The sequence below is a fragment of the Neopelma chrysocephalum genome, unplaced genomic scaffold (assembly GCF_003984885.1).
Source record: "Neopelma chrysocephalum unplaced genomic scaffold, ASM398488v2 Primary Assembly neopelma1_72, whole genome shotgun sequence".
NCBI classification, from domain to species: domain Eukaryota; kingdom Metazoa; phylum Chordata; class Aves; order Passeriformes; family Pipridae; genus Neopelma; species Neopelma chrysocephalum.
This window is the reverse complement of record NW_020897732.1, coordinates 11006685-11034103: the sequence shown is the minus strand read 5'-3', so window position 1 is coordinate 11034103 and position 27419 is coordinate 11006685. Positions and strand designations below refer to the sequence as shown.

At 41.4% G+C, this 27419-nt stretch overlaps 1 protein-coding gene across 10 annotated transcripts in view; it reads left to right on the top strand.

Moving 5' to 3' along the window:
* The window catches only part of SCN5A (sodium voltage-gated channel alpha subunit 5), a 215789-nt gene that overhangs the window by 174924 nt on the left and 13446 nt on the right, over nt 1-27419 (top strand). For all 10 annotated transcript variants that reach the window (XM_027686815.1, XM_027686814.1, XM_027686813.1 and 7 more), the window contains 3 exons: nt 3511-3684; nt 17762-17884; nt 24153-24434. In XM_027686815.1, coding sequence (XP_027542616.1) covers nt 3511-3684; nt 17762-17884; nt 24153-24434 — 579 coding nt within the window. The remainder of the gene's footprint in view (nt 1-3510; nt 3685-17761; nt 17885-24152; nt 24435-27419) is intronic.

The following is a 27419-nucleotide window of genomic DNA, read 5'->3' as shown; positions in this document are numbered from 1 at the left end:
CCTTTTTCCTTTTTCCTTTTTCCTTTTTCCTTTTTCCTTTTTCCTTTCCTTTCTTTCCTTTCCTTGCCTTTCCTTTCCTTTCTGCACATTCTGTAACCAGCAAATGAAAATTGTAGAAGACACAGAGGGCACTGAATGAGTGCTACCCGTGGAGTTAGGTGGTATTTATGCTTTGAATGCACCTTAGTTTAACCCGCTGCACAGGTAACTCCTCTTTGCATCCAAATGAACAGAGTTTGGTTGGTCACTGCCTAGGACTCTGACAGGGAATCCTCTCCTCCTGAGATCCCACCGCATACTGGGATTATCCTCTCTGCATTATCAGCCCTGGGCTCTTCACAGAGATGGCAGCATATATTTGTGTTTCTCTTTTACATGTCAGGAATGTCACTGAAGTTGGTGGGATTTCTCCCGGATTTTTATCCTGATGTAGAGCAAAGATGCAGATCAAGAGTTCTCCAGGCTTTGGTCTGGTGATCACCGGTCTTCTCCTTCATAATGGAGTAAGACATCCACTTACTAAATTTACAGGCAGTGCCATGTTTGGGCAGGTTATCCATGTATTTCTGGAGGTCAGGATTAACTTCAGCCAAACGGATGAAACTGTCTTAAATAGTAAGGTGAACATAATCTTAGAAAGGTGCCTGCTTCACCTCATCAGGAGTAACTAGGGGCAGAAAGGCAGGATGCAGGAGGACTGTAAGGTAGCAGATTTACTAAAAAAGAGCTGGAGAGAGAGCAGGCAACAAACAGGACAGAGTAAACTACATCACAGAAGCCAAACACCCCACTGGGTTGTATAAATTATCATGTTCTTCCACTCCAGTTGGCATCAAGGAGGCCTCAGCTGGAGCACTGGCTTCGGCTCTGGGCACTGCGCATTGGGAAAGACATGGGCTAATTGAAGAAACTCCAGAGGAGAACAGCACAAATTATCAGTGGCCTAAAAAAAAGAGGAAGACACAGAAGCACTGGGTTTGTGTAGTTTGAAGAAACTCTCTGCAGGGAGACAAGAAGGTGGAAATACATAAATGTTGATGCAAAAAGGAAAGTAATGGACTGTTCTCCAGGTCCACCAGGGATGGGCTGAAATTTCACCCAGGGAATTTTATTTTATTATGAAAAATAAAAGAGTCTGAAAAACTTGGGTAAATAGTAGGCTGCTGAAAATTGTCACAGCTTTGCTGAAATCAATGGAGTCTGACAGTTTTTGCACCAGCTTGAGAATCAGAATGTTAATTTTTGAACACATTTTGAAGGGGGAATGTCTCTTGCTATAATATGCTTTAGACGAATACACTTCCTTGCATATGTAATTAAAATTGCCTTAGATACCGAACACTGCAATATAAATCTCATTTAATTTTCATTGCATGCATTCATTTAGTTTTTGCGAATTTCAATTTAGCCAATGCAGTTCTGTATAAGGGCAAATTATCCTGCATTTTCCCACATATCAGTGCTGTGCTTCAGTATTTGGACTGGAGATATTGGAGGCAACACAACTTTTTTCCTCTGTTATTCTGGGGTGAACTCTTCCAAAAACTGAGCTCATCTGGCTACATCCCTAGGTCATACTGAGTTCTTAAGGGAGAAGAGCTATATATACCCTTAAGCCAGTTTATATTTGTGTGTGGTAGTTAAACCATGAGAATATATCTGCAAAAGATCCAAAAACCTTTCTTAAGCGTTTAAACCATAAGCACCCAAACTGGAAGCCTATTTTTTAATAGTAATTGTGGATAAATGCAGGTATCCTGCTTAACACTTTTAACACACAAAGCAAAGCAGAAGACATAACCCTTCTTGGCAAAGATTTCATGCATTGTCACCGTGAAAAAATGCAAAGCACCAGAGTTTTGTCGTTTGGGTAATATCCACAGCTTGTCCAGAAGTACAGAAGTGTTCAGGTAGCATATTTTTCATCCCTTAATAAGCTGCTTCCTGACTCACAGTGTGCTCTTAGTAGACAAAACTCAATGTACTTTTGGACGAGTTAGTAGAAAATAGAGAGAGCAAAGGAGGGAGAGGAGGAAATCACTTTAAATAGTTTGTTGTTATTTTTGCAGTAATTGCAAAGTACAGCAAGTCATCTGACAAAGTGAGTGAGCCCCTACGAGAAGTGATAAACTCCAATCTGTGCATTGTTTTCTGTGGCTTTCTCCAGCAGCTCTTTCACACCCTTGAAATATCATTTTTGAAGGCAAGATAGGAGACAGAGTTGCAGTGAAAACGTCACCCCAAAGTGTGGGGACAAATGGACAAGCTTTGGCACAGGCTGCCAAAGCTTTCTTGTCAGTTTAATTACTGTTCCCTGGCAGGCAAACGAGCAGTGTGACTGCTTGAGTGACAAGTACCACACTTCTTGTATCTCCAGGCACTGGGTGTTTGCTAACTTTTTGAAGTTCATCAGAAAGTGAGTACAGATCTGGAAATATGTAAATGCAGATAATTCAGAGGATTAGCACAGACCCTCTCAAATAATGTTGTTTCTTGCTGACAAGTGCTCTGGGTCACACATTGGGACGAGAGTAATATGTCAAAGCTTGGGTTATCCAGGTTACAGGGGCTTGGGAGCAGCTTGTGTAACAGCAGTGGCAAGCAGAGCTGGGGAACCAGACCATAACTTCACTTAGGAGCCCCAAAAAAGGTCATATATAGGCAAACCTGTCACTATGATTCTACATTTTATTTGGCTTACATTATAAAATGAAGGCTAAATTATGAGACAGTTTTATTTGCTTTCTTTTAGGAGGCATATTGTTTTATATCTTAAATATTTTAAAGGGGTTATTAAGTTGCAGGTATTTGATAAAGAAAACCCTTTCATGATGCCCTGCATAAGATTAGTTAGAGAGACAGATGAGATGGAGAGATAGATACCTTGACCTTTAAAACATTATTGTTCTGTTAAGTGAATAATAATGAGCCTTTCTTGAGGCAGATAGCTGTAGCTACCTGAAATGTGATGACTGAACAGAAGCCAGGGAACTCCAGTACTCCATAACAGGCAGGTTAATAACCCAATTTGTCATCATTAGCAATAAGATCTATTTGGCTAAATGTAAGGGTCATATTCTGTCTCCTAAATATAGACATCCTATGCCCTGGGACATCTGAGGTGCCCGGATAGCAGTGGCACCGCCAACAGGAGCTGAGGCAGGATGTTCTCGGGCAGCTTGGGGTGGCACTCTGCTCCCAGACTCACACTTCCAAATTCAGGGAGCATAAGCTCTTTCTACACTCAAATGATGTCTAGTCAGCACAGCCAGTAGAGGCTTTAGAAAGATAGCTAAGCTTATGTCCACTATAAAGGAAAGCTGAACAGGTCTCTCTTAGGTCAGGGTCGGTCCTGTTTGTGCCTGAGCCCTCCTCCTGATTGTAACATTAAAATATGTCAGAAATCACAGACAGTACATGATATGTTATCAAATACAGACTTGCAGTGCAACACCCATGCTTTTCAACATGGTGTAGGAGAAGTTGTTGATCAATCCTTTGTACTTCCAGGCCTTTGAAGATATTTACCTTGAAGACCGAAAAAACATAAAAACCATGCTGGAATATGCTGACAAAGTATTCACTTACATCTTTGTCTTGGAAATGCTCCTGAAATGGGTGGCTTATGGCTTCAAGAAGTATTTCACCAATGCCTGGTGCTGGCTGGACTTCCTTATTGTGGATGTAAGTATCATTTTGGAACAACGATGCTTCTTGTGTTGGATTTTGTAATGGGTAAGAACACGCTGTTAAGTTTGGCAGCTTTGCATTTGCAAATTGACAGCTGCCACTCCAACTCTGAGTATCAACCCTGGGCAAAGCTCAAAGGAGGTCTTGATGCGTAACTGCATCTCCAGGAATGGGTGTGCCAAAACAGAGAGGAACGCTTTGTGTCGTGATGTAGAGGTGTCACTCTGCTAATTTGAGTCACATTCTCTTCTCTTCCCTAGGAACTCACTCTTTCTTTTAGTGTTTAACATCTCTTTCCACACTCCCAGCTAGCACAGGGTCCAGTTACCTCCGACTGCTCCACACATGACCTCGACACACAAGTCCTTCAGCAGATTAGGGAAGCTGTCCTTGGCGTGGCTTCCTGGCGAGGCTGCCAGCAGCACGTAACAGTATGTTCAGTACTGCCTCCCAAGTATTTACCAGTGAAGGAGTCCAGCAGAAGGTGTGAATAGTCCTCTTGGCAAAGTGACTTCACTATTACAAAACATTACAAAATACTCCAAATCCTTGAAATGCCGCAACACTTACTTCTCCTAATTTACGGATAATCGTTAAGAAGTGATTGCTGAACAAAAGGGAGGTGATGCCCCAGGAGTGTTGACACTACCAGGTTTATCTCCTCCAAAGTTTCATGTTGAATTGATGTGAGATCTCCCATATTTGGAAAAAGTCAGCAACATCGCATCCTCCAGAAGAAGCTTAACGTTTCATCACAGCATATCAACAAGGAGGCAATTATCTCCCCGAGGCCATTTCTTATTAGCTTGAGGTATTAGTGTGGGAGGCTGGCAGAGGTTTGTCATGATTATGTAACTTATTAAACTTCAGATAAATTATTTTTCCCCATTTTACATCTGAACCTTGACTCAGGGGAAGAACAACACTTTCTTTGGCCCCGGCCCAGGAGAGCACTTCAGTGGGACGATTTACTTGTTTGAAGTTATGGACATGTCTAAGTGCACTGCTGGATCAGAGCCTTTGGAAGCTTCTCCAGAGCTTTAATAAATTGATTTATGAAAAGGAAATTCTTTACATAAATTGTAGGTCATAAATTCTTCTTTGCATACATGCTTGGAAGCCTCTTAAAGGGAAGGCATTCATTTTTCTCAGATTAGCTTCAGCAGAAGAGGAAGGCCTGGTTTAATTATCTGACCACAAAATTGCAAACCACCAGTTCCTAAGCTATAGCCCAGCCCTGAAAACTGTTCTTATTGTGGTTTAGGACAAGTGACATAGCTTAGCTTTTCTGGTTTCTCCATCTGTAAAAATGGGACTAGTAGGACTCACCTAAAGTATTGTGTGGGCTTTCAGGAATTTTATATTTGGTTTATTGTTTCAATGAGCTTCTGAAGACTAGAAGGGCTGGATGAGAGCTTAATATTGAATAAATAGGGGTCTTCCTGACGGGAGCAGCAGTTCACACAGTGAATTCACTGGGGCAGTTTGGAGCTCTGCTGCATCATTAAGAGTTTGGAATGAGTTCCACACTTGTTAGAAATGCATACTTTGTAGCATGACATCTCATTAATGCCAAAGAGAGTAAACCAAAAACTAAGCTAAATTCTGTCCTCCGTGTGAAAAACCCCCTTGGAACAGGTGCCACACAAAAAATGCAAAGTCTTTATGTAACATCAAAAATTAGCTACGTTTGCCTTCTAATGATGGATTTTGTGGGTATAATGACAGCTATAGAGGCAGCCACAGGTGGGCTGGGGAAAGGGGCTTCACCTTTCCCTGTCACACATCTGAGCATGTGACATAAAATAGTGCTGTGGAGAAAGGGGGAACATGGGCCCCTGGGACTGCCCTTGTCCCCAGAAAATAAATCACAGAGCCTTCTTACTGACCCTGAGTGTTTTATTTTCTTAACCCATGTTTAAACGTTCCACCCACTCTTAAATATTCTTTTTGCAAGCTCCCACTCTAACCAAAAAGTTGCTCCACCCTTGAGTTGTTTTGGTCATTGATTGACTCTAGGCCATCACTTGCTCTTTAGTGTTCCCAATGAATGAAGCTTTTCCCCAAGCCTCATTCTTTCCTTGAAAACGTTTTCCCAATGCAGATTATGAGAACCTGGTACTATATTTTTAGCGGGTTTAACAGATGCTTTTCTCCTACCCTATTGCTAACCCACCCTGCCACTCTGAATTGGCACAGTAACATCCTATCATTTTTTCAGCACACTTTTTATTTCAATTTGCATTTTCTTTTTGGTCCTTTGAGAACGAAATCATTGCAACTGAGCTGCAGAAGGGAGTGAATGGATGAATTAACTGCTCCAAAAGAAGCAGATGAACCACTTGTCTGATTTTCTCAAATTTATTTGTTTAAAATTATTCACTTAAAAATTCCTGATCTGCAAATTATTCATTAGGGGTTTGGTATCAGTATTCAGAATTCAAGCTGCAGTGGTTGATTTTTGATTGGACATGTGAAACCATCTCTCATCTGTGTTTTCTAATTGTACAAATGCAACTCAGAATCTATTTTCTGGTTTGAATAATTCATAAAACCAGCTCAAAATTTGCAAGTATTCACTGTTTCTAAATGTGATTTTAACCCGGAGGGGGTATAAGCATATTGCTTCTGAATTATATTGGTCTTTTCTACATCCTGCCTTTTGAGAGACCTTTGACACTGATTTGGGCCACTGGAACAGCAAAGGCTCCATCTGACAGTTGTGGATTAATAAAGAAAATGCTGTCTCGCAATGCCTAAACATCAAAACGCACAGTAATCCACAAACTGAGAGCTATTTTTGCTGGATATAGAATCCCTAAAGGATGATCTCTGATAACGGGCTTCTCAGCAACTCAAAGAAGTGTGCTAGTGTAGGAAAAACCATAAGAAAGTGCTTTCAAAAACATTGTAATACAAAAAATTCCTATCAACAGCACTGCTGCAGATTTCTTTGGGAGGAAAGGAGAAAGGGTTAATCAAACCACAAAGTACAGGCTCATTTCAACTTAAGGCACTGGGAAAGATGCCTTAGATGTCTGCTGGAATTTGGATATACTGAACAAACATCATCAAAGTCCATCTATACGTGTTACCTACCTGTAAAAAACAAGTATACTGCTAAAAGTAACTCCCTTTTACGCTGCAGAGATCACCTCTCTGTGCTCGTGAGTTGGAGTGGTGGGAACTCAATCAACAGCTCTTTTCAAATGAGGGAAAAGCAGAGACTGTAGTATGTCTGTGTAGGCAGATATAAGTGTAGGCAGACATCAATATCACCATCAGGAATGGTATTTATGCACAGCCCTCTTTGCTAGGATGCACAGGCAAATATTTTCACAAAGTATAGATATTTTCCAAGCATCCATGCGAGCAAAACCTCTTGGTACAAAGCAGATTAAACGAGGAGTCTGACCTTGGCCAGAGATGGAGGTGGGTGGCATTCAAAGTGAACGTTTATGAAAACTGCTCTTCACCAGTCCTGTCCTGCAACAGGCAGAGAGAGCTGGGATTTAAAACAAGGGGCACATAGACTCCACCAGTTGTGCACGCTGGTGTCATGTTTATGTTCCTTTCAGTTGTTTCCTCTGGCCTATAAATATTATCTTGAGCTTATCTAGTTTGAGCTTCAGCCAATTAATTCTGAGCTATGTCCCAGTCTCTGCTGACAGTGGATGGATTATTCCATTGCATGGTCAGTTCGGGAAAGGCATCAATCTGGAGCTTAGCATCATTCAAAGACTGGAGGTGTTGCAGTCAACAGCTTCTTCACTCCCTGCTCATGCATTGAAGGCAGAGGTGAGAGACTGGAACCCTACAGAAGCTGTCACGAGAAAACTCATTGGAAAGGGATGTGAAGTCCCATCTCATTAGTAAGAATGCGTGGAAAAAAAAAGTCACAGCCAAGTTTCATTGCCAGTGGCATTCGCAGAAAAATCCTCTTAAACCAGCACTAATGTCATCATGCTAAAAAAAAGTCCATTATCACAAATCCATCATCTCCATTGCAGCTTTTGGGTTCAATTTAATTGACCAAAAGTTTGTTCCAATCCAGGCTTAAAAAAAAAACAACCCTGATTGTCACGTACTGATTTCAGAGATGAGGGAAGATGAGGGTTTCTCCACCAATTGTTTCTAAGATTATCCCATCTTTCAAGACTTGATACTTGCAGAAAGCTATTTTCTTATGCAATTGCTTTTTTAGGGATGCTGGCAGCCTTTTTCCTCTCCAGCCGTCTCCAGCAATGGGCAGTCCTTGCACTATGTCCTGCAGCAGCGGGAGAGATCATCTCTAATTCTCACTTTGAGCCCTGATACCCCACCAGTTTCTCTCCAGCTGAGTCACCAGGGATAAAGATTGCTCTTTCTATCCCTTTTCCCAGAGAGCTGGCTCTGGTACTGTGAACTCAGGGGCTCACAACAGCTTTTGGTAGTATATCTGTCTGCAAAATAGTTCAAGCAAGGCTCAGCAATGGATTTGAAGGCCAGACATCTCAAATCAGTTATGCAACAAGTCCACTAGGCAGGATTTTGTAGGTGCTTTTATGGAAGTAAAATAATATGTATTTTTCACTCTCCACAATAACTTTTGTAAATGATTCTAACACAACATATTTCTGGTGTTTGCCTGGAGCTGCTGAGTTTGTACCTAGGGATCTGTATTCCCCAGTCAGCAGCTTTCCAAATGTCCTGTTTGCTGCCAAATTTTCTGTTTGCTTGTTTGAGAACTGCTCATGGATGTTCAGTCATGAAATGCACTATCATTTTCCCTGAACACTTAAACAAAAATAAGGGCATTACATAGGAGAGTTTCCTGGAAAGCACTTGCTCTAAGATTTCTGCTTTGGATACTTTATTATCAGACAAATTAAGAAGCAGCTAATAATCCTTGAGTCTGAGATGAACATTTTAAAACAGTCTTTTTATCCCTAGTTAAAAATTGAATTGAATTAAATTATGCCCTTGTGCTGGATTGTCTTTAAGTGACAATTAAAAACTTGCTGTGTGAAGTAAATATTGATGGCTTATGATTACTTTAATTGTTTTTTTCCATCTGTATTCCCTGTTGATTAACAAGGTGATTTCTGTTTGCTGTACCAGTAATTACACAATCTGCTGTAATGAGTCGTTCCCAAACAGCACTGAAATCCAATTTGTATTCTTGGGAAATTACCCTAAAAGCATGTGAATTTCATCTAGCTTCTGTTCAGAAAAGCACACAGGAGCAGAATGACAAAAGTACAGCCAAGGCAAATTAAAAATAATATGGCTTGTCACTTGGAGGAGCATCCTAAGAGTGAACGTATTAGTGCACTCTATGAGTTGTCAAAAATCCATGGGAACAACAGGGTATTATTACTCCAGAGTTCATTTTTTGACTAGTTTTTTTGCAGTTCCTCAAAGCAAATGGGCATGTGGGATTTTGGAAGATGTCTTAATACACATTCTTCTGAACCTCTCTGATGGCATAAAGCTCCTGGATAACTAATAAGAGTGAGATTCCCTCTCCGGAAGCCAGGGAGCCTGGTTTTGAAGAGGAAAAAAAATAGAAAGAAGAAAAAAAACTAGTTTACTACATATTGGGTAATTCAGGATAAGTGAAAAAAAAAATTCCACATGAAGTTAAGTGGTTTTAATGTGTGTTAGCAGGTCAGCCGAGGCTGCAAATCTCCCTTCTGCCACCCCATTCTTTATCTCAGCATAACACATGAAAAAACATCCAAATGTCTGGTCTTATCTTGGTTTGCACCTCATGTTTGTTACCACAGAGATGCTAAAAGGGGAGCAACCAGGCTTTGCCAAGTGGAAGCACAAGCTCAGTTTCAGACAAGGCACAGCAGGACAAAGCACACTGCAGCCAGACAGAAAGGTATGGCAAAAGCAGGTGTGGAGAGAAGTCTACAGTGAATCTAGTTCACTGCCTGCCTACACCTTTGCAAAGTGGTTAGGAGATGAATAATTACTGCAATTACTGTAGAATTTCAATTACTGAGGGAGAATTTCAGCTTTCAAAAGTGGTATAAAAAAACCCATCTCAACTCAGATTGTGCTGAGCAAGGTTTACCAAACATTTTTGTTTCTTGAAGTTATTGAAAGATGGAGCACGTTTCAATGTCCTTTTTTAGAAGACTATGCTTAAAAAGAAAATAATGAATAAAATCCTGGAGTTCTTGCATGCAGCTTGCTTGGCCCTTTCCATCACTGTGAGTGTAGCAGCCAAATTCCATATACAGTGATTTTCTCCCTTGCATGAGAAATCAGAGCTGGGAGGGACACATAGACTGTTTTTAACAGTCCAGAGTCCCACACACTCTGCAGGGACAGAGGAGGATTGTCCCATAGTTCCTCTCCCTGATGACCAGCACCTCTGAAACCCCAACTTGCAGACCAAAAAATGTCTTCCCACCACACTTGTGGCTCCATCCAAAATGACCAGGAGCAGCTCAAGAGACTGGTGTCAGGAGGAGGAAAAAGGAGGACGTGAAGGGAGACAAGCAGCCTGCAGAAGGGCAGGGATTCCTTATTAATGGGAGAGAGATAAAAGGAATTGGGATGAAAGTTGAAAGCTGTGCCCTGGTGGTGTACAGACCTTGTTCTGGCCTCCTACCCTGGTAAGGCTGTCTTTGGGGTGTTTTGTGCTGAGGTAAATGAAGACTCCTGCTTGTGGTATGTACTCCTACTTTTACCATTAGCCTTCCTGGCAAAAGTCAGAGGTCCTATAATTCTTCAGAGTCCCTCTCTATTCTGGCGTATTCAATACAATATCAGGATCAATCAGGTTCAAGAATCCAACTGAACAGTGACAATTTTCAAGCTTAGACAGTCGTATTTCCCACGTCAGCTTGGTATTTTTCGTATTGATTTGGAACATCTGAATAAATAGATACTTTAGGGAAACAAGCAAATCCAGAACAGCACCTTGTGGAAACAAACCACACAGATTTTTTCTCTTTTTTTTTTTTCATTATGTCATGTATAAGTAGGGTTGATCCTAATCCTGCCCAGAAATAAACATGCCTTCAGCTCAGCACCTCAACTCCCACTGGCTGGGATGGAAATGCAGTGGAGTCGATGGGGCTGAGCCCCCAGGGAAATGTTCTCTCAGTGATCACTATGCACACCCCTGGCATGATAACACCATCTTCACATAATAAATAATAATCAAGTGTATTCTTGTCTACTCCTGACTACAGCAGTCAGCATCAAGAAGGTACCCTGGGATGAATAATGAGGTGGCTTTGGAGATCTTTTTAAGGGGAGAATGTCTTTCCTCTTCAGCTGCCCTAACTAAGTCCAGGCTGTCTCTGCACAGCATCTGGATGAGAAGCAGAACATAGTTGATGATGAAGAAACTATTTTGCTCTAAATCATGATAGTTATAAGTATAAATATAAATATACATATAAAAATATTTATATAAATAAACCAGGCTTTTCAAGACATCTGCACCTGCACAGCCACCACTGCTGCAACAAGGAGAAAGTCTTTGAGTCTTGTCCAAGGTTGGGATGATCAAGGGGCATCACGTGATCCCCAAAATTCACAGCAATCCCTCTGCCCAGTGTTAAAAAATGGGACGTTGGGGTGTGGCAAAGATGCCTATTTTCAGTAAGAAAGGTGAATGGAGACAAGCTGAAAATCCATTTGGAAAGGGAGAGGTGGGAAAGCTGCAGATCAATAAGTCAGTTTGCCGCCTTGCTGGATGTAAACTCACAGCAGCAGGTCGACTCACCCTCAGAAATTAGCTGAGATTTAATCCATGATTCGCAGCCATCTGCCTTGGGAATTGACTGGAACTGTTAGAAAAGCCTGAGCAGGTGTAAAGGAGGTGACAGATTAAGAGAACAGCAAGACGTAAAGAGGTTCTTCTGGAAACCACCAGGAAGCAATTAGGATGCAGGGATGATTTATTTAAAAGCATTTAACCCAGCAAAAGTGACACATGCTGTTTGCAACAAGGCTGCCCTCTGACAAGGGAACATTGCCTGAAAAGTGTGGACATGAGGAGAATAAAGCTGAGAACATGGAATATTAACAGAGTTTCACAGCTTTAGTCTAAGTAGTAGACGGGGGAAAAAAATAAGAAAATAACATGAAAAAGAAAAAAGAAGAGAAAATATCCTGTAGAAAAAAATAAAAAAGAGTGGATCATGTAAACAACTTTTTAAACCTGAATTATAAGAAGTAGCTCTGGGCTTTCCAGGAGATATTTTTTTTTATAATTAATCTAGGCATTCGTGTAGCCCATCACGTTATAGTACATGAGAGCACTCCATGAGCAGTGATGAACTGCTGTGGTGAGAGAAGCTGTTTGATAGCTCTTTTCCAGGCACGCTTTCATCCCCATGCCATGGACCAACCCCAGAGCAACCCTAAGGAGTTTGTATTCTTTACCTGAATGTGAGGGTTGTGATTCAAGGAAACAGGCAGCAGAGATGGGAATTTAGGTCATCTTAGTGTCTCTTCAGTGTCCTAATTTTAAGACTTTCCTTTAACTTTATGCCCTCCTTTCATAACATGGAATTTCTGGATTGACAGGTGCAATCATACAGTTCAGCATCTGTAAATGGAAAAGGGATATTTAAAAAAAATAAGGCAACAATAAAAGTCTACTCAGAAATGGTGGATGCCAAGGGGAATATCAGCCTCATTACAAGCTCCTTTCTTCCAACTTTATTTCAGAATGCATAAGAAATTCCATGTATTTCAGTTTATTTGCAAATTTCCCTTTCCATGAAAAATGTAGGTTTTCCAGCTTGCATTTGGGGTACAGAATTAATTTTGGTCCTCTTCAAATCAAGGGGGGCAACTTGTAACCTCAGGCCTGGCTCTAAGAGACACTGTGAAGACTTTGGGTAATCCTATCCTTGGCAGCAATGGACAGGAGAAACCAGGCTGGACTGAAAAGAGACACTCAAAGTAAAACAAGTGTTCTTTCTCTACTTTTTTTTTTTTTTTTTTTTTCCCCCACAATTAGAGAGGGAGAGACAGGTTCCTGGAGCACATAAAAAGCTATTTGAAAGCATTGTGGGTCTGCATTAGCTGAAACTGCTTATTTAAATAAGTGGCCAAAGCTTTCAACTCAGCTGCTGTGCTTCCATTCAGATGTCCTTTTCTTTTTTCTCTGATCCCTCCCCTCTAATTTGAACAAGCAGGTTAATTTGACAAAATTCCTGGCTGCATAAAGCATATGCTGTTGCCCATACCAGGAAGGAGGTCTCCTCTTCCCCCCGAGACAAACGCTCACAGGGCATCACTCACAGATGTGTTCTGCAGCAGGCAGACAATTAGTAGAGGTTCTTGTTTGTTTTGGTATTTATATGATCACCAAAGGAGGATTTTTGCTGTTCCTTAGGCAGAAGTCCTTGTTTTCTGGGCTCTGCTGTTAATTCACCTCAGTGGTGGCCAGGGGTTAATTCCAAAAATGCCGTCTGTGCTGTGTAGCATCTGCCTTGGAATAGTGTTGCTCAGGTCTGCTTCCAGCTGGATCCAGTGGATACTTGTGGGTTATCTGAAATGATGTGCTTTTAGGCTGGTGGAAAGGAATGCAAAAAAGAAAGGAGCAGCCTTTATTCCACCTGAAACCCACCTTCTTGCTATAGGAACCTCCATCAGCCTCAGGTGAAACACTGCTCCCAAAGTCTGTGCCCTTGACTCCCTGTAACCTCCCGTGGTTAGGGAGTCTGGGGATGCCACTAATATGCTATTAAAATGTATGCATGTGGGAAGGAACCCACTACTGTTATAAATGCAATCAGTCCCTGGGAAAAAAGTCTGTGATCCTCGGATTAAAGGCCTTTTCCCCTGGGTGTGCTGCATTATCACACTTCCTACTTTATAATTGTTTTTCTACTACCTTAAAATTCTCTTCTGATGGCTTTACTGGGTTTACATCAGTTTGCAACAGTGGTTACTTAAGTCACCATCACATAAAGAAGACATATAAACTTATTTTAGAAATTTATCTCTGTGTGTTTGTGGTGAATAATTTTAATAGTCAGAAAATGCTGCATAACTGTAACTAGTGAATGACTGTGAGCACCAACATGAGCACACTGAGAGTCTAACAGTACATGGGTGCGACCTGGGTACACATACACAGGTCATATTTCTTATCTCAAAAATGATTTATTTCCCTAAAATAGTGAAACTACCACAAGAAAGTGGCAGTTAGTGAAAAAGTGTTCTGATTCCTGGGCAAGACATTCAGACATAATCTCATTAGCATTGTATTATATCTATATAGTTATATCAGCAATAATTTGAACAGTTATCAATTCCTAACCTTTCTTAGGATTCATCTGCTCTCTACTGTGTTACATTGCTGCCTGGTCTTCAGGGGCAGGTTTTTATGAAAAACCTGCAAAACTATTTGCAAACAGGTACTGAAAGGATTAAAAATGTGTATGAATCTGGAGGTTACATTGACCCTAGAGGTGTTTTCTGGGTGCCAGCACATTTCTCGTACTGAGCAGAGCACAAAGCAGAACCTTGGAGCAGTTCTGGGCTGCACAGCCTCGTAACAGAGAAAAAAAGTCACAGAAACAGCTGACTTCACCTTTTGCTGTGTTTATGTGGGGCAGTCAGCACCAATTTTGAAAACTGCTTGATTTTTTTCCTAAAAATAGCCTTCCGGGTCACTTTTAATCAAGTCTAAATGGCCAACTCCTTGCGTTGGAAATTCTTCTCTAAATAAAATTTGACAGGGATACCTTCAAAACCAACATCCAAGCATTTAAACAAGTTGTCTCAAACTCCAGCCTTGTAAATCATTGCCAAATATCACACAGTTTCGTGACCTAATCCTCTGAAGAGATATCTAATGCTGTGTAAATCTGTGTCAGGAGGACAACAGCACCTGTGATGTGTTTCAGGGTGACATTTGCAGCTCTGGAAATGAAACAGTAACCCACTCAGATCCAAAGTCTGGTTTTGCAGGATTTGAAACAAACACCTTCTGCCTTGAGAAAAAGGGAAGTTATGGGACATAAATCCAGGAGGAGGGAGGAATCCTGTAGCAATCAAGGCAGTTTGAAGACCTTGAGAAGATCTGACTTTCAGTCATTGTGTGTGAAACTTGCAAAGAAGGGTGTTGGGTACTCTGTATTAAATTAATTTTCTTTTAAATATATGCATTCATTTTACAAATCAATTATACAGAAGAATGAACTTCCCTTGGTATGTGAGTGTATGGATCTTGATTTCTATCTCTGAGCACACTATCATTGAGCTCTTTTTCTTATACCTCCAGCCTTTCTGGATAGGAAACTTGAAGGCTTTGTGAGGTTAAGGCTGTTTTCTGCACTGAACTTTCCACCAGAGACAGAAATATGTGCCACAGTGTTATTCCTATCATGATATCTCCATAATGCCACAGTTTTAAATTACTTAATTGAATGGGTTTAGTATATAAGTATGCCGTGCATTTGTTTACTGCTATCAGACAAATTCTCAGCCCTTCCTCATTATTTAGGCAACATTAAGTTAATGGGGAGGGAGAATGAAAAGGCTTTGAACTCTATGTTAATGCAGCTTCAGAGTACAGGATGAAATCAAAGTTGGTAAGAAATGGGGAAGACAGAAGATGGGTGCTGCCTCAGTTTGGGAGCATTGGGGAGTTTAAGATGGTTTTTAAGTTGAACCCAGGTTTTCATCTTTATCTGTGAGTACTGAGTGAGCAGGACTTAGGTGAAAGGAACATGTCAAACATACAGCACTGCTTACTCTAAAATAACTTTTTAGGCATGCTCATGTCACAGGTTTAGAGCTGCTTTCTTAGAGATGGAAGCAAAGGCTTTGCTGGTGATTTTTACCTCCCCTGTGTCTAAGGAGCCTAAGACTCCCTGAACTCAGTCTGCCTGTTTACTGTGGTGTTCTTATAGGACTCTCCCCAGTAAAATGCAGAAGTGTTTATTAAGACCTTCCTTCTGCACCAGCTGCTGGGTCTGTACACAGGAGGTGAGTTTGTGTCACACCTTGTTAGAGGGTGACATGTCACAGCATGACAGCCAGCCTCTGTGCCACTTCTGCAGACGTGGGCTGACTTATCCTGGCAGAAAGCCAGCCCACTGCATCAAGCCCAGGCTTGGTGTCTCTGAGACCTCCTGCCCTTAGGCTTGCTGTCACCCACATGCCACAATAAAGCCATCAATAGGTAAATAATTTAACAAATTCAGCAAGTTTTACAAAGGTGCTTAGCTGTGCAGAAACCGCTTGTAGGTAAATGAATTCATAATCTGGAGAAAAGCTGCTCCATGGAGGAGACTGGTTTGTGACTTAGGGGACCAGACTGGTCTTATCCTGCCTTATCCCAAAGCCCCTGGGTGATACTGGGCTGGTCAGGCAGCAGTGGGGTTCAGATGAAAAATCACCCCATCCTAAAATGAAGAGGAAGGTTTCCCTCCAGAGCTATCTGTCTTCATGGAGGACCCTAGAGTTTTCTTTTACCCTAAACACCTAATTTTTATAATGTAGAAGAATCCCCAATCTAAGGCCTAGCTGCTGTCATTAAAATGGCTCCTCACAGATGAGCTCTGCACACTCACATTGGTGAGCGTAAGACAATCTGATACTATGAGAACTGGGGCTGTGAAAATGTTAAGTGAGAAAAAAATAAAGTAAAATGGGAGTAAGGGAACTGTGATAAGCAATATAAATAGGTCTCTCCTTCTAAGAAAATAGTATTTTATAGTATGTGGAAACTAATGGTGGTTGGGTTTTCTTGTTTCTTGGTTGGTTTTTTTTTAAACATGCAAACTGACATGATACCCATGGTATTGAAGAGCTGTTTGTTTTCACTCCTTGCTCAGTAAGAATTCAGACTGTGAACAATGATTCGAGCACACAAAACCCAATTGCTCCGTGTGTCCATAATTTCCACTGCCATTCAGTTCATTCAGACCCCAGTCCTGTGCCCAGTAGCATCCACATTTCCGACCAGCTGGGCACTACAAAAGCTCTTAGAACATGAAGGGCATTGGAACCTCTCCATGCTTCCTCCAGACTTGGAAAGAGAAAGTTTATTTCAAAGAAATAGTCTTTGAAAGGTATGAACCCCAACGTTGATGTTCCATCTCCCTTAGAGGCCATTTAGAAACTAGAAAAAGTGAAAAAAAGTGCAAAACCAAAGAATCATGCACATTGTTCTTTTAAGATCTATGGCATAAAGTCATGTCTTTCAGCAATCTTGAAGACTTGTTTCTAATCATTAAGTTGAAGACTGGTGATTGAATGTAAATAATAAAATCCTTTATCTCAGCTGGAAGGGGTTAGATCTTAGAGGTGCTTTCATCCAAAAAGCCCTAAATGATAACACTGACATGAATCCTATTTTGGACAGTGGAAGATACACCTTGAGGAGTGCAAAGGAAACCTGTGGGACAGGTGGCACAGAGGGATGGGGCTGTAATGGTGATCTCCTTTCTCATCCACTTTGTGAAAGATGATCCTTTTTTCTGTGTGAGTCCAATGTAATGGCATTCATTTAGAATCATAGAATCAACTGGGTTGGAAAAGACCTCTGAGATCATCAAGTCCAACCCTTGATCCTACACCGCAGTGGTTACCAGACCATGGCACTGATACCACATCCAGTCTCATCCTAAAAACCTCCAGGGATGGTGAATCCACCCCCTCCCTGAGCAGCACATTCCAATGTCTGATTGTTCCCTCTGTAAAAAATCTCTTCCTATTATCCAAGCTAAACCTCCCCTGGCAGAGCTTATCTGCACTCTTGTCCTACTGCTGGTTCCTGGGAGAAGAGACCGACCCCCACCTGGCTACAACCTCCTGGCAGGGAGTTGTAGAGTGTGACGAGGTCTCCCCTGAGCCTCCTCTTCTCCAGGCTGAACAACCCCAGCTCCGTCAGCCTCTCCTCACAGGACTTGTGCTCCAGTCCCTTCACCAGCCTCATTGCTCTTCTCTGGACCTACTCCAGCACCTGAATATTTAAGACTTTTTTTTCCACTGTTCCACTCACCACCTGTTTCATTTCAGGAAGGAAAGTCAGAAGAGAAGGAAAATGGCAGGAATGCTCTAACAGGTTGGATTTTTGCTTTGTGTTTCCATCCAGGTCTCTTTAATAAGCCTCGTCGCCAACACACTTGGATACTCTGAGATGGGTCCCATTAAATCCCTCAGGACTCTCCGAGCTCTGCGACCACTGAGAGCCTTGTCACGATTTGAAGGGATGAGGGTAAGAGTGTACAAAGCATTTGGTCAGAGCTTAACATCAAGCATGTAACAGGGAACCATTGCACGTGGTTTTGTCTTCGTTTTGTCAGCCAAAGGAAATGAATGATAATGCTTTATCAAAACAACAAAATCAGAAATCCCTCTTTGGTCTTGATTGCAATTGTATCATTACATCTTTATCCTCAGGTGGATTTAGTGATAAACTAATCATGCTGCCTAACTCGTCATACTGCGCTTTAAAAAACAGCTTTTTGGCTGAGGAAGCATCTGGCTAACAATTACCTCTCAATTATAAGGTGTATCAGGGGAATAACCAAGCTACAAGTTTGCTCCCTGCTTTTGACATGTACTAGAATGAGACTGACTGGAAAGTTCTTAAGGACTTTTTCACTAATAATTAAAGCAAAAATTAGAAATGCTAAAGATAGGGAGAGCAAATGAATGAATTTTTTTTTTCTCCTTTGAGCAGATTGCAGTTTCAATGTGGAGTGTCAAGATTGACATTAAAACCATGTAGCTTGTGTTTGTTGCTCCTTCTCTTTCCCTTCTGCATTCCTGTGCCACTGTGGCTATATCCCTACAGCATACCTGTTTATTTGTTAAGCCTACCTGCTACACAAATCAATTATTATCTAGATAAGCATTTCATTTAATTCCTGACACCATGCATGACTTGCAGATGGTGACAGCTGTGTTCTGTATGAGTCGAGGTTACTGCTAATCTTGCAGATTGCATAGCAAGGTAAAGCAAATCTGTGACAAATTTACACTTAAAACAGATTACTTTGACGATCCCAAACCTCTCCACTAGGCCAAGGAACATGCTACATATTTCACTATGAGATATATTCAGGGTAAAGCTCTTCTGTAAACAAAATTTTGGTCCTAATCATTGTGATGTATAAGTGTAATTCATGCATTGATCTCCCAGCAATTCCCTGTTGACATTGCAATACCCTCACAGGAAGACAGGCTGAAGTCTAGAGAGCCTAACTACCAAGATGAGCCAGGAAATATGGTGATACAGCAACTTATGAAAACCCCATACCCATAATTTTCCTCTTCTGTGGATGACCAGAATTAGAGACATAAGGCTTTGTTCCAACTATCTTGTGATTAGCTAAATCACATTATTTTTGTGGAGGAAGATGAGACAAGTGTCGTTGCAGAACACCCTCCTCTGTGTTAGTACTAAGACAAATAGATTCAAAAAGCTCTGTTCATCCGGGCATCAAACCTGAATTGTTTTGTTCACCACAATCTTTTCAGCAAAGACAGGCAATATTTTAAAGGTAATTGACCAAATAAAACAAAAGCAAACCACCAATCCTCAGAAGACACAAAGTGATGTTGCACTACTGACATTAACTGAAGCTTTCACTCCTGTGTCGTCTGATGACTCCAAGTCTTTATTAAACATTAAAAAAATGGAGCACAATTCAGTATTGGCAAAAGGACTAGTTTAACTACCAAAGTGACTTATGCTCAGGCTCTCTCAAATCAATTTAGATATGGCTTATGAAGGCTTAGCTTCTACTGGTGGATTTACAAGTCCGAGCAAAACTCCTTTAACATGTTCTAAGCTGACATAGGATTGTACACCCATGACTTTGCATTGGTTTAACTAAATTGGATTCAAACCTGAAAAGCAATGGGAAGACAAACCCAAAGGCTCAGAAAAGTGAGACTAAAATAGGAAAAAAAAATTACATTGAAAAGTTCTCATTTCTATCTGAGAATAGCGAGAGGCTGCTTTGGTGGGTATCTTACATGACACGTGCACCAGCCCAGCAGGTTTCCTTCCCAATGTGCTCATTCTTGCAGGCCCCTCTGGTCCCTGACTCTACATCCCCTTTTCTTTCCTGTACCATTGCTGCAGCTGAAATATATTCAGTCATTCTGAGCTATCAGAGGCAGTGAATTAGCTTGTAAACTATGATAAAATGTAATTGAGAATACGTGCTATTGGAAAAGCAAATCATTTTAGTTTTAGTTTGTCTAACCACACTTAACAAGACTAGGGACAGTTAGACCTTTCATTATTAGGAGTTCATATGCTCCAAAATGCACAGGAAAATTGCCAGCGCAGTGATGGATTAAATAATGATAATGTTGAGAAGCAAACACTGACAGTAAGGAAATAATGATAGTTCGCTCTATTATCTCTTTTTCTTGACTAACTGAAAGATCTCTGTAGCTAGAACAGGAGCTAGAAAGTTCTCATTTATACTGCAGTAAGAGACTTATTTCACTGGTGCTGTGTCTAAATTTTAGAAACAATTGGTCTTGAGGCAAAGGCACAGAGTAGCACTTGGGTGGCCAAGAGGATCTGTTGCCATCAGGCTTCAGTTCTCTCCCTGTCTTCAAACAGACTGAGACCTGTGCAAGTTTTACACAAGTCTCAGCAGCTCCCATGCCAGGAGAGGTCTGCAAAATAAGGATGAACCAGTGCCATCCTGCCCCTCTGTGCCCCAATAAAGACCCCAGAGAGACCAGGATCCCACCTGAAAGTTGCTGTGGACACTGAGGCTTTCCATGCATAAGCCCAGAATAAAGTAGCTTAGGTCTGCCTGTCCCAAATCGTGAAGTCTCCCATGTCTCCTCATTTGTTGCCCATCAGGAAATTATTTCAGAGGTGGCACTTCCCTGCAAACTACTTCCCAGCAAGGGAGGTTATTGCAGTATTTTAAAAGGGTAAGGGGGATGATGATGGACCATTTAATGTGAAAATGATACTAGGCAAAGTCATGGTGAGACTGCTACAAGATACATGCAGGAAAGAAACAGCATAATTAATGCTAGTTAGCTTGATTTCATGGGAATAGTTCTTGTAAAACTGATATGGTCCTTTGATTTGATTACAAATTATGCTGATGACGGTAACTGTGCTGTTATAGAATCCTTAGATTTCAGGGACGAATCTGATACCATGGGACACTGTGATGAAAATACGAGCTTTGTACTGAGACGATCAATTTATTTTAAAATGGGTGATGTATCTCGAAAAATAATTGTAACCAGTGATGACACTGTAAATTGGGTGATGAGTGTCTCAGAGTGAGGGATTGGTTGGAATGAGAACTGTCCTTCAGCTGGACTTTAACAGCATCTGGAAGAAAATATAAAAATCTTTGCTGACAACACTCAAAATGAGTGTAACTGATATTACAGATAAGGGAATTATACTGGCTGATCTGGATCACAGTGAAAAACAGATCTATTGTACAACATGCATTTTAATAAAACCACATACATCGTCTACCTCGGGAGGAGGAATGTAGGTCACTCTGGGGGATGTTTCTTGGAAAACAGTAGCTGAGAAGGACATGGGGATCAGGATCATTGTTCAACAGTACACAAGCTTTTGGGCAGGTCCAATAAAAGAGGTGACTGTTAGAATCCCCCAATACACAGGGAAATAACCCAGCAAGCAGAGGGAGAGGACAGTGCTTCAGTACTGGAATTCCTCAAAACTGCTGGAAAGGGGGTGTCAAAAAAGGGGAAAGTCTCTTCAGGGAGCTCTATGAGCATGATTAGAAATCTGAAGGAACCATGACAGCCACAAAGAAACTCTGATTTTTTAATTATCCAGAGCAACGTGCAGTGGTAGCTTACCCACAGTGAAGATGGGAATGATAGAAGACACCTACCAGCAGATGATTACTGCCTCCAATTCAGCAAATTCTACCTAAACATACAGCACCTGCTTCTAACACTGAGCACAAAGGAAGCCAGGAATAGATTATCTAATAATAAGTTTTTTTCTCCATTATTTGGCATCATGACACTGTAAATTAGATGTATTAAAGACTGTGCCTAAGCTTCACTTGGAGCTACAGTCTGGGCCCAAAATTACTGCAGTGGGCTCTGTTGTAGCAAAGGGAGGATTAGCACATCATGCAAGTCTATTTCTGAATTTAAAATCCGAATCAGTTTTGGCTGAGGAGGTGGCCTGTGAGATCAGGAGAACTGGACACCAGACACAGGCTATAGATTGCACCACTCTGGGTTAGGGCAGAGGGTGGCTCAGTTTCTAGGCTGTCCCTAAAGAAGTCACCTGGAAGGCTGTTTCACCTATAAAGATATTGATGGAAACCAGGGTATGAAACCTTCTCTTATACATGGCTATATATGTTGCTGTTCCTAGGTGCAGCAGAAATTCATCTCTTTCCATGGCAAGGTTTGCAGCTAAACTTTTAACATGAATTTATGGTAATAACTTGCCTTTATGTATCCAGGTCTTTAAGTCCTCTCACTTGGCTCAGTGAAAAGCTGGGAGTGCTTCCAGCAGACCAAATGGCATCACACTGGTGTAAGAGCAGAAGCACTGAGAGAAGAATGAAACCCCCCGTTAATAATTCATTACCAGAGGTGTTACAGGATTTGCTCCAGCCTCATGTCATGTTTTGTTATCTACAAGCCATTGAACATAATTCAGCAGAAGGAAAAAAGCAGGATGTGGGCATGGCCATCGCTTGTGCTGCTAAAACCTGGTTGTCTGTGTGCTGTCACAGGGCTTGTGTGGGGAGTGGATTCAGCAGCACATGTAACAGTAGGGCAGTAATTTTTTGCTGGCATGGATTAAAATGGAACAAAAATATTGCTGTGCAGAGAAGCAAATGAAAGCTACTTTGACAAGAGCCAAGGCCCTTGATTTGGAAATTATTTGGCATTTTGGTTAACACAGTAAATTTTGTCTAAAAATGATGAAGTTAGAAATTGATTGACATCCAAAAGTGAAAGATAAAATTAGCAAACAAAAAAAAAATCAAGAAAAGTCATCAGGAATCGGCCTTTACAGTAAAACAAAACAAAACAATTGGTCGAACAGCTTTTCCTGTGTGAAAATTAGCTTCATTCATAAATGCACAAAATGTAAATCCGAGTTTTGGAAGATCTACATAATTTTGTATTGTATACTGCAGATGAAGCTGCTGCCACACATGCATGAAACCCATTTTACTCCTCCGGGTATTTTTCTTCTGCAGGAATGCAAAAATGATGGAGAAGTGAATGTTACATTATTAGCTTGTCAGAAAATTGGACACTAACACAACAGAAAAGAAGAGCTGACATTTTCCATAATCAGATTCACAACTGAATAAAAATTAATTTTTATGGATCAATATCCCTTTGTCTCAGTTTCAGAAGTGTAGATGGAGAAGAGGAAGGGCTGAGTGGTTGCCCTACCAGGTTTTAATCTCCAAAACGTGAAACGGAGATGGAGGCAAATTCGTGTTGCGGGGTTGGTGTCAGCACCAATGCTGTGAGGCAGCAATGGCAGCACCTCCGAAGGCTGTGAGCATGGAGAAACCTTGTTGGCATAGAAGGGGATAGTGGTAGTGTTTGTGGCAGTGTTCTTCCCTCAGAAAACGTCTTGCATGGTGTGACTCTCAGGGTTGTCCTGTGCAGGGCCGGGAGTTGAACTCGATGATCCTTGTGGGACCATTCCAACTCAGGATACTCTATGATTCTCTGATTCTTTAATGTAAGGTGTGATATGCATAGATGTCTTAATGCTCAAAACAGTAAATGATGTGACTCTTGCCGTGTTGATGTAGTGGCATTATAGTGCTGCATTTAATCCTGACAGCTGTAGAGGGTCTGTAGATGGTCTGACCTTTGTTTCTTATGCTTGGCTTCGGAATTGTGTCCATTTCCAGTGCCATCGTTCCCACACCTTAAAAGCTCCTTTTGCTTTTCATTTTTATGCATGATTTTACACAGGGATTTTACAGCCCTGCCTGGTTTAGTGTGTAGGAACATTACAACATAAAAAAAAAATGAATTTTTTGTTAAATTAGAATGATTTCACTGTTCTAATCATGCAGACGGATCAGACAGGGGAAGCTGGCTTACTGTATGTCTCAATCAGTTATTATTTAATTAAGCAAAATTTGTCACAGCTAGAGTTCACAACTCACTGGCTACAGAGGCCTGAGTTGAGTAGAAGATTTCAGAAGTATTTTTTCTCTATTTTGAGTCACTGTGATCCACCCCAGCCTTTCCAATTAATTCTTTGATTATGATAGTTTGACTGAAGTGTATTATCCAGAAGGATCTGAGAGGTCAAGATGACTTCACAGATTGCTCCTGAATTCAGAGATCCCTCTTGAACAAACATCATCCCATGGGCGGGATGCCAACAGATTAATTCTTCTATTACAAAAGCTAAAAAATAGCCATGTGTGAAACACAACAGCTTGTTAACGGAGTGTCTATACAAGTGCTGACATTAATTCTGTTTTCCCTTTCCTGTTTCCCCCAAGGTGGTGGTCAATGCCCTCGTGGGAGCCATCCCTTCCATCATGAATGTTCTGCTCGTCTGCCTCATCTTCTGGCTCATCTTCAGCATCATGGGAGTGAACCTGTTTGCTGGGAAGTTTGGGAAGTGCATTAATAAGACGGAAGGAGATATGCCTTTAGACTCTAAAATTATTAACAACATGAGTGACTGCATACTCTATAACGTGTCAGGCACATTTTACTGGACAAAAGTTAAAGTTAACTTCGATAATGTTGGTGCTGGGTACCTGGCACTGCTACAAGTGGTAAGTGTGACCACCAGAAACTAATAGGCAAATGTTGCTTGTTCTCATTGAAAGCATCAATTTAAAGGCTCAGCTTAGCCTCTGTGGGTTTTTCATCCTTACCCATCAGGAGAATGCCTTTCCTGACAGGTAAATTAGTCAAATGGTTTTAATTTGAGTTTCAGCTGCATCACTAATATAGTGCTCTGGGAGGTGATTGGACTATTGAGGTGAATCAAAGACCATTTTGGCAATATTGTAATGCAGAGCAAAGTTCAGTTCCAGAAAAAAAGTCCTGGTCCAGGAAGGACTGTTCATGTAGATGGACTACAGTGGCCTTCCTGAACAGCCTGGGATTTCACTATGTCCTGCTGGGAAAAAAATGAAGTTGTGCCTTCAGTTTCTCAGCTGAAGTTATTGCATAAAGCCGTAGTCCTAATCTTAGTTTACAGACCTCTGCTCATTTTCCATGTTTAAGAAGGAAACTGGTGCCTCTCATTCTGGTTTTTCACTTCATTTCCAGCTGCTAAATATAATGAGTCAGACTGAACCTCACTATGGAACGTGGTGGTGGTGGTGGTCAGAATTCTGACACTCCACCCAGCTTGGTCCCTCTGGAAAGGTGGCAAGAGCATATCAGAGAAGAGACTGTTGAGGTTCAAAGACAGTGGCAATATTTGATCTGTAAAGGCAGAAGAAGACGCCTTCTACAGCCTTTTTCAGCAGCAAATGTAAAACGTGGATAAATGAGTTGTATGCACTGAGATTCACTGAGTTGTAACACAGCACAACCCAATGGATAGAGCCATGTTCTTGTCCAGGCTCTGCTGCTGGACTGCTGAGTGATTTTAGACAAATTGCTTTCTGTTTCAATTCCATGGGGCCCTCATGTAAAGTAGTGATTATGATGCTTATTTCCATTGTTCCTAATTTGCTTTCAAGCCAAATGATGACAAGGGCTGGATATGCATTGGGAGTGTTGCATTTTTTGTATGCAGAGTTAAACAAGCTCCTCGCTACATCCCTGGACAGGAAGGTTACTTTCTCGAAACATCTGTGATGGCATTCCTCAATTCTGGGATAAAAAATTGCTTGCTGGCAGCTCAATTCAGTTGTCACATACAGAATCCATCCTTTCCAGTGTGGCAGGGTATTGCCCTGGGCCCCCTCCTGCCCTTCCAAAAGGGCATGAGCCACACACAGGTACTCATTGGATCTGCCAGCCCTCCTCCTTCCCATGAAGCAAGTTTGCTTTTCCCAGATCTGGTTTTCTCTGACACAGACACATGAAACAGCTCCATGAAGCAGTTTCCCTTTCTTTTATAAATGCTTGCCCTTATATGTGCTATTCCTGGTACACAAACACTTGAGTTTGAGAGCATCTGACCACTATCCATCGAGCCTTTGCTTTCATACCCTCTGGAAAGCAGAAACGTCAGAATGGGCACAACCACTTTTGGTTCTTTCCATGACATAAAGATAAACTTGCTGAGAGCAAGAGCTTTTATCTTTTGCATGTAATTATGATATTCAGCCCAACCATGCAGGGTAGATTAATTCACTTTGAACGTCTTTAATTAGATATTCTGTTCTATATAGTTTTCTTTGTCTTTTATTTAAACATCCAATCTAGATGAGCAGGAATTTCCAGGTTTAAAATATTTTTCTTACCTGAAGCTTCTTAATTCCTCTATGACAGCATAACAGATGCATATGCTTTTTTTTGTGAAAAAACTCCAAAGTAGTAGTTATTCCTTCACCATTTCTTTTGTAAGACTCAAGCTCCAACTTTCTGAAAATCTTTAACTTTTCATAAACTGACACTGCCTAAGGAGTATCCTGAAGCAATCTTCTCTAGTCAGTTCTCTTGGGATCAGTGATGGCAGAAGAAACATAACTGGATATAAGGTGGATCTCAGCACACATTTGAAGGGACAGTCTAGTACTGCTCTTTTTCAACTGAAAATGGACTTGATGACCCTGCAGGTTTCTTCCAAACCTGCATTGGGTAGGACAGAAGTAGATTTTTCAGAAGTACAAAAGGAATGTCATAAGAACAGGACCTGGTAGATTGGACAAACTGATCATAGCAGGAATCAAGGGAGTCCTAAACCTCGCTCAGCTTCTATGGCAGGTACCGGTTCCCTCTTCCAGGAGGAAGGGCAGGAGCCAGATGCTGCTAGGGGACTGATTTTAACTTTAATCCTGCACCTGGAGCTCTTATGTTTGCTGCTAATGACAGTCTTAGGCAATAAAGTGTAAAGGTGACACCCACAGAAGAGGGGCCCAAACATCTGGATCTCCTTTGCCGAGGAATGTCGGTCACAGGTGCTCCTTGCCAAATGTCCTTCATATAGGGTCACATTTCATGAGCAAACCACTGTGGGAAATGCAGGGGATCAGCTAACAGCTCAGCTCTCCTGAAGAGACAGACACATCTGTGTGTCTCTTCGCACACTGGGGCAGAGCGTAGCGGTGAGGAGATGAGCGTTTTGGTTACGGGATCCAAAATACGAGCTTTTAAGTGGGACTTGTCTTTTGACTGTTGACATTTTCAGCTGCTGCAGCATGCTCTAAGTGACACTGATCTTCCTCTGGATGCCTGAATGTGACTGAAAATGCAACTGGAAACACGTAAAACAAACCTGTCTGCCTGATGTTCTGTCTTTGCTTCTGCAGTGTACTCGAAAAAAATGAGAAGTTGCTGTTAAGGAAACTTTAAGAGATGTTGCTATCCAGAGACATAGTTTCTGACAATGTAGTTGAGAACCGTATGAAATTTGCCCCAAAAGTCTTCTGCTCTTTTCTTACCTTACGTGGGGTCCATCATGTTGTTCTGAAGATGCCACTTTGAATTAATGAGTCTGAGAAAACATTCACGTGAAGTCAAATTTCAGGCTTCTCCAACTAACAACCAGGCTCTCTCAACATATTGCTAAAGTAAGAGATGGCCTCCACTCACTCTGCAAGCAAGAAAAATGCCTCATTCATGGGGAAGACAAGATC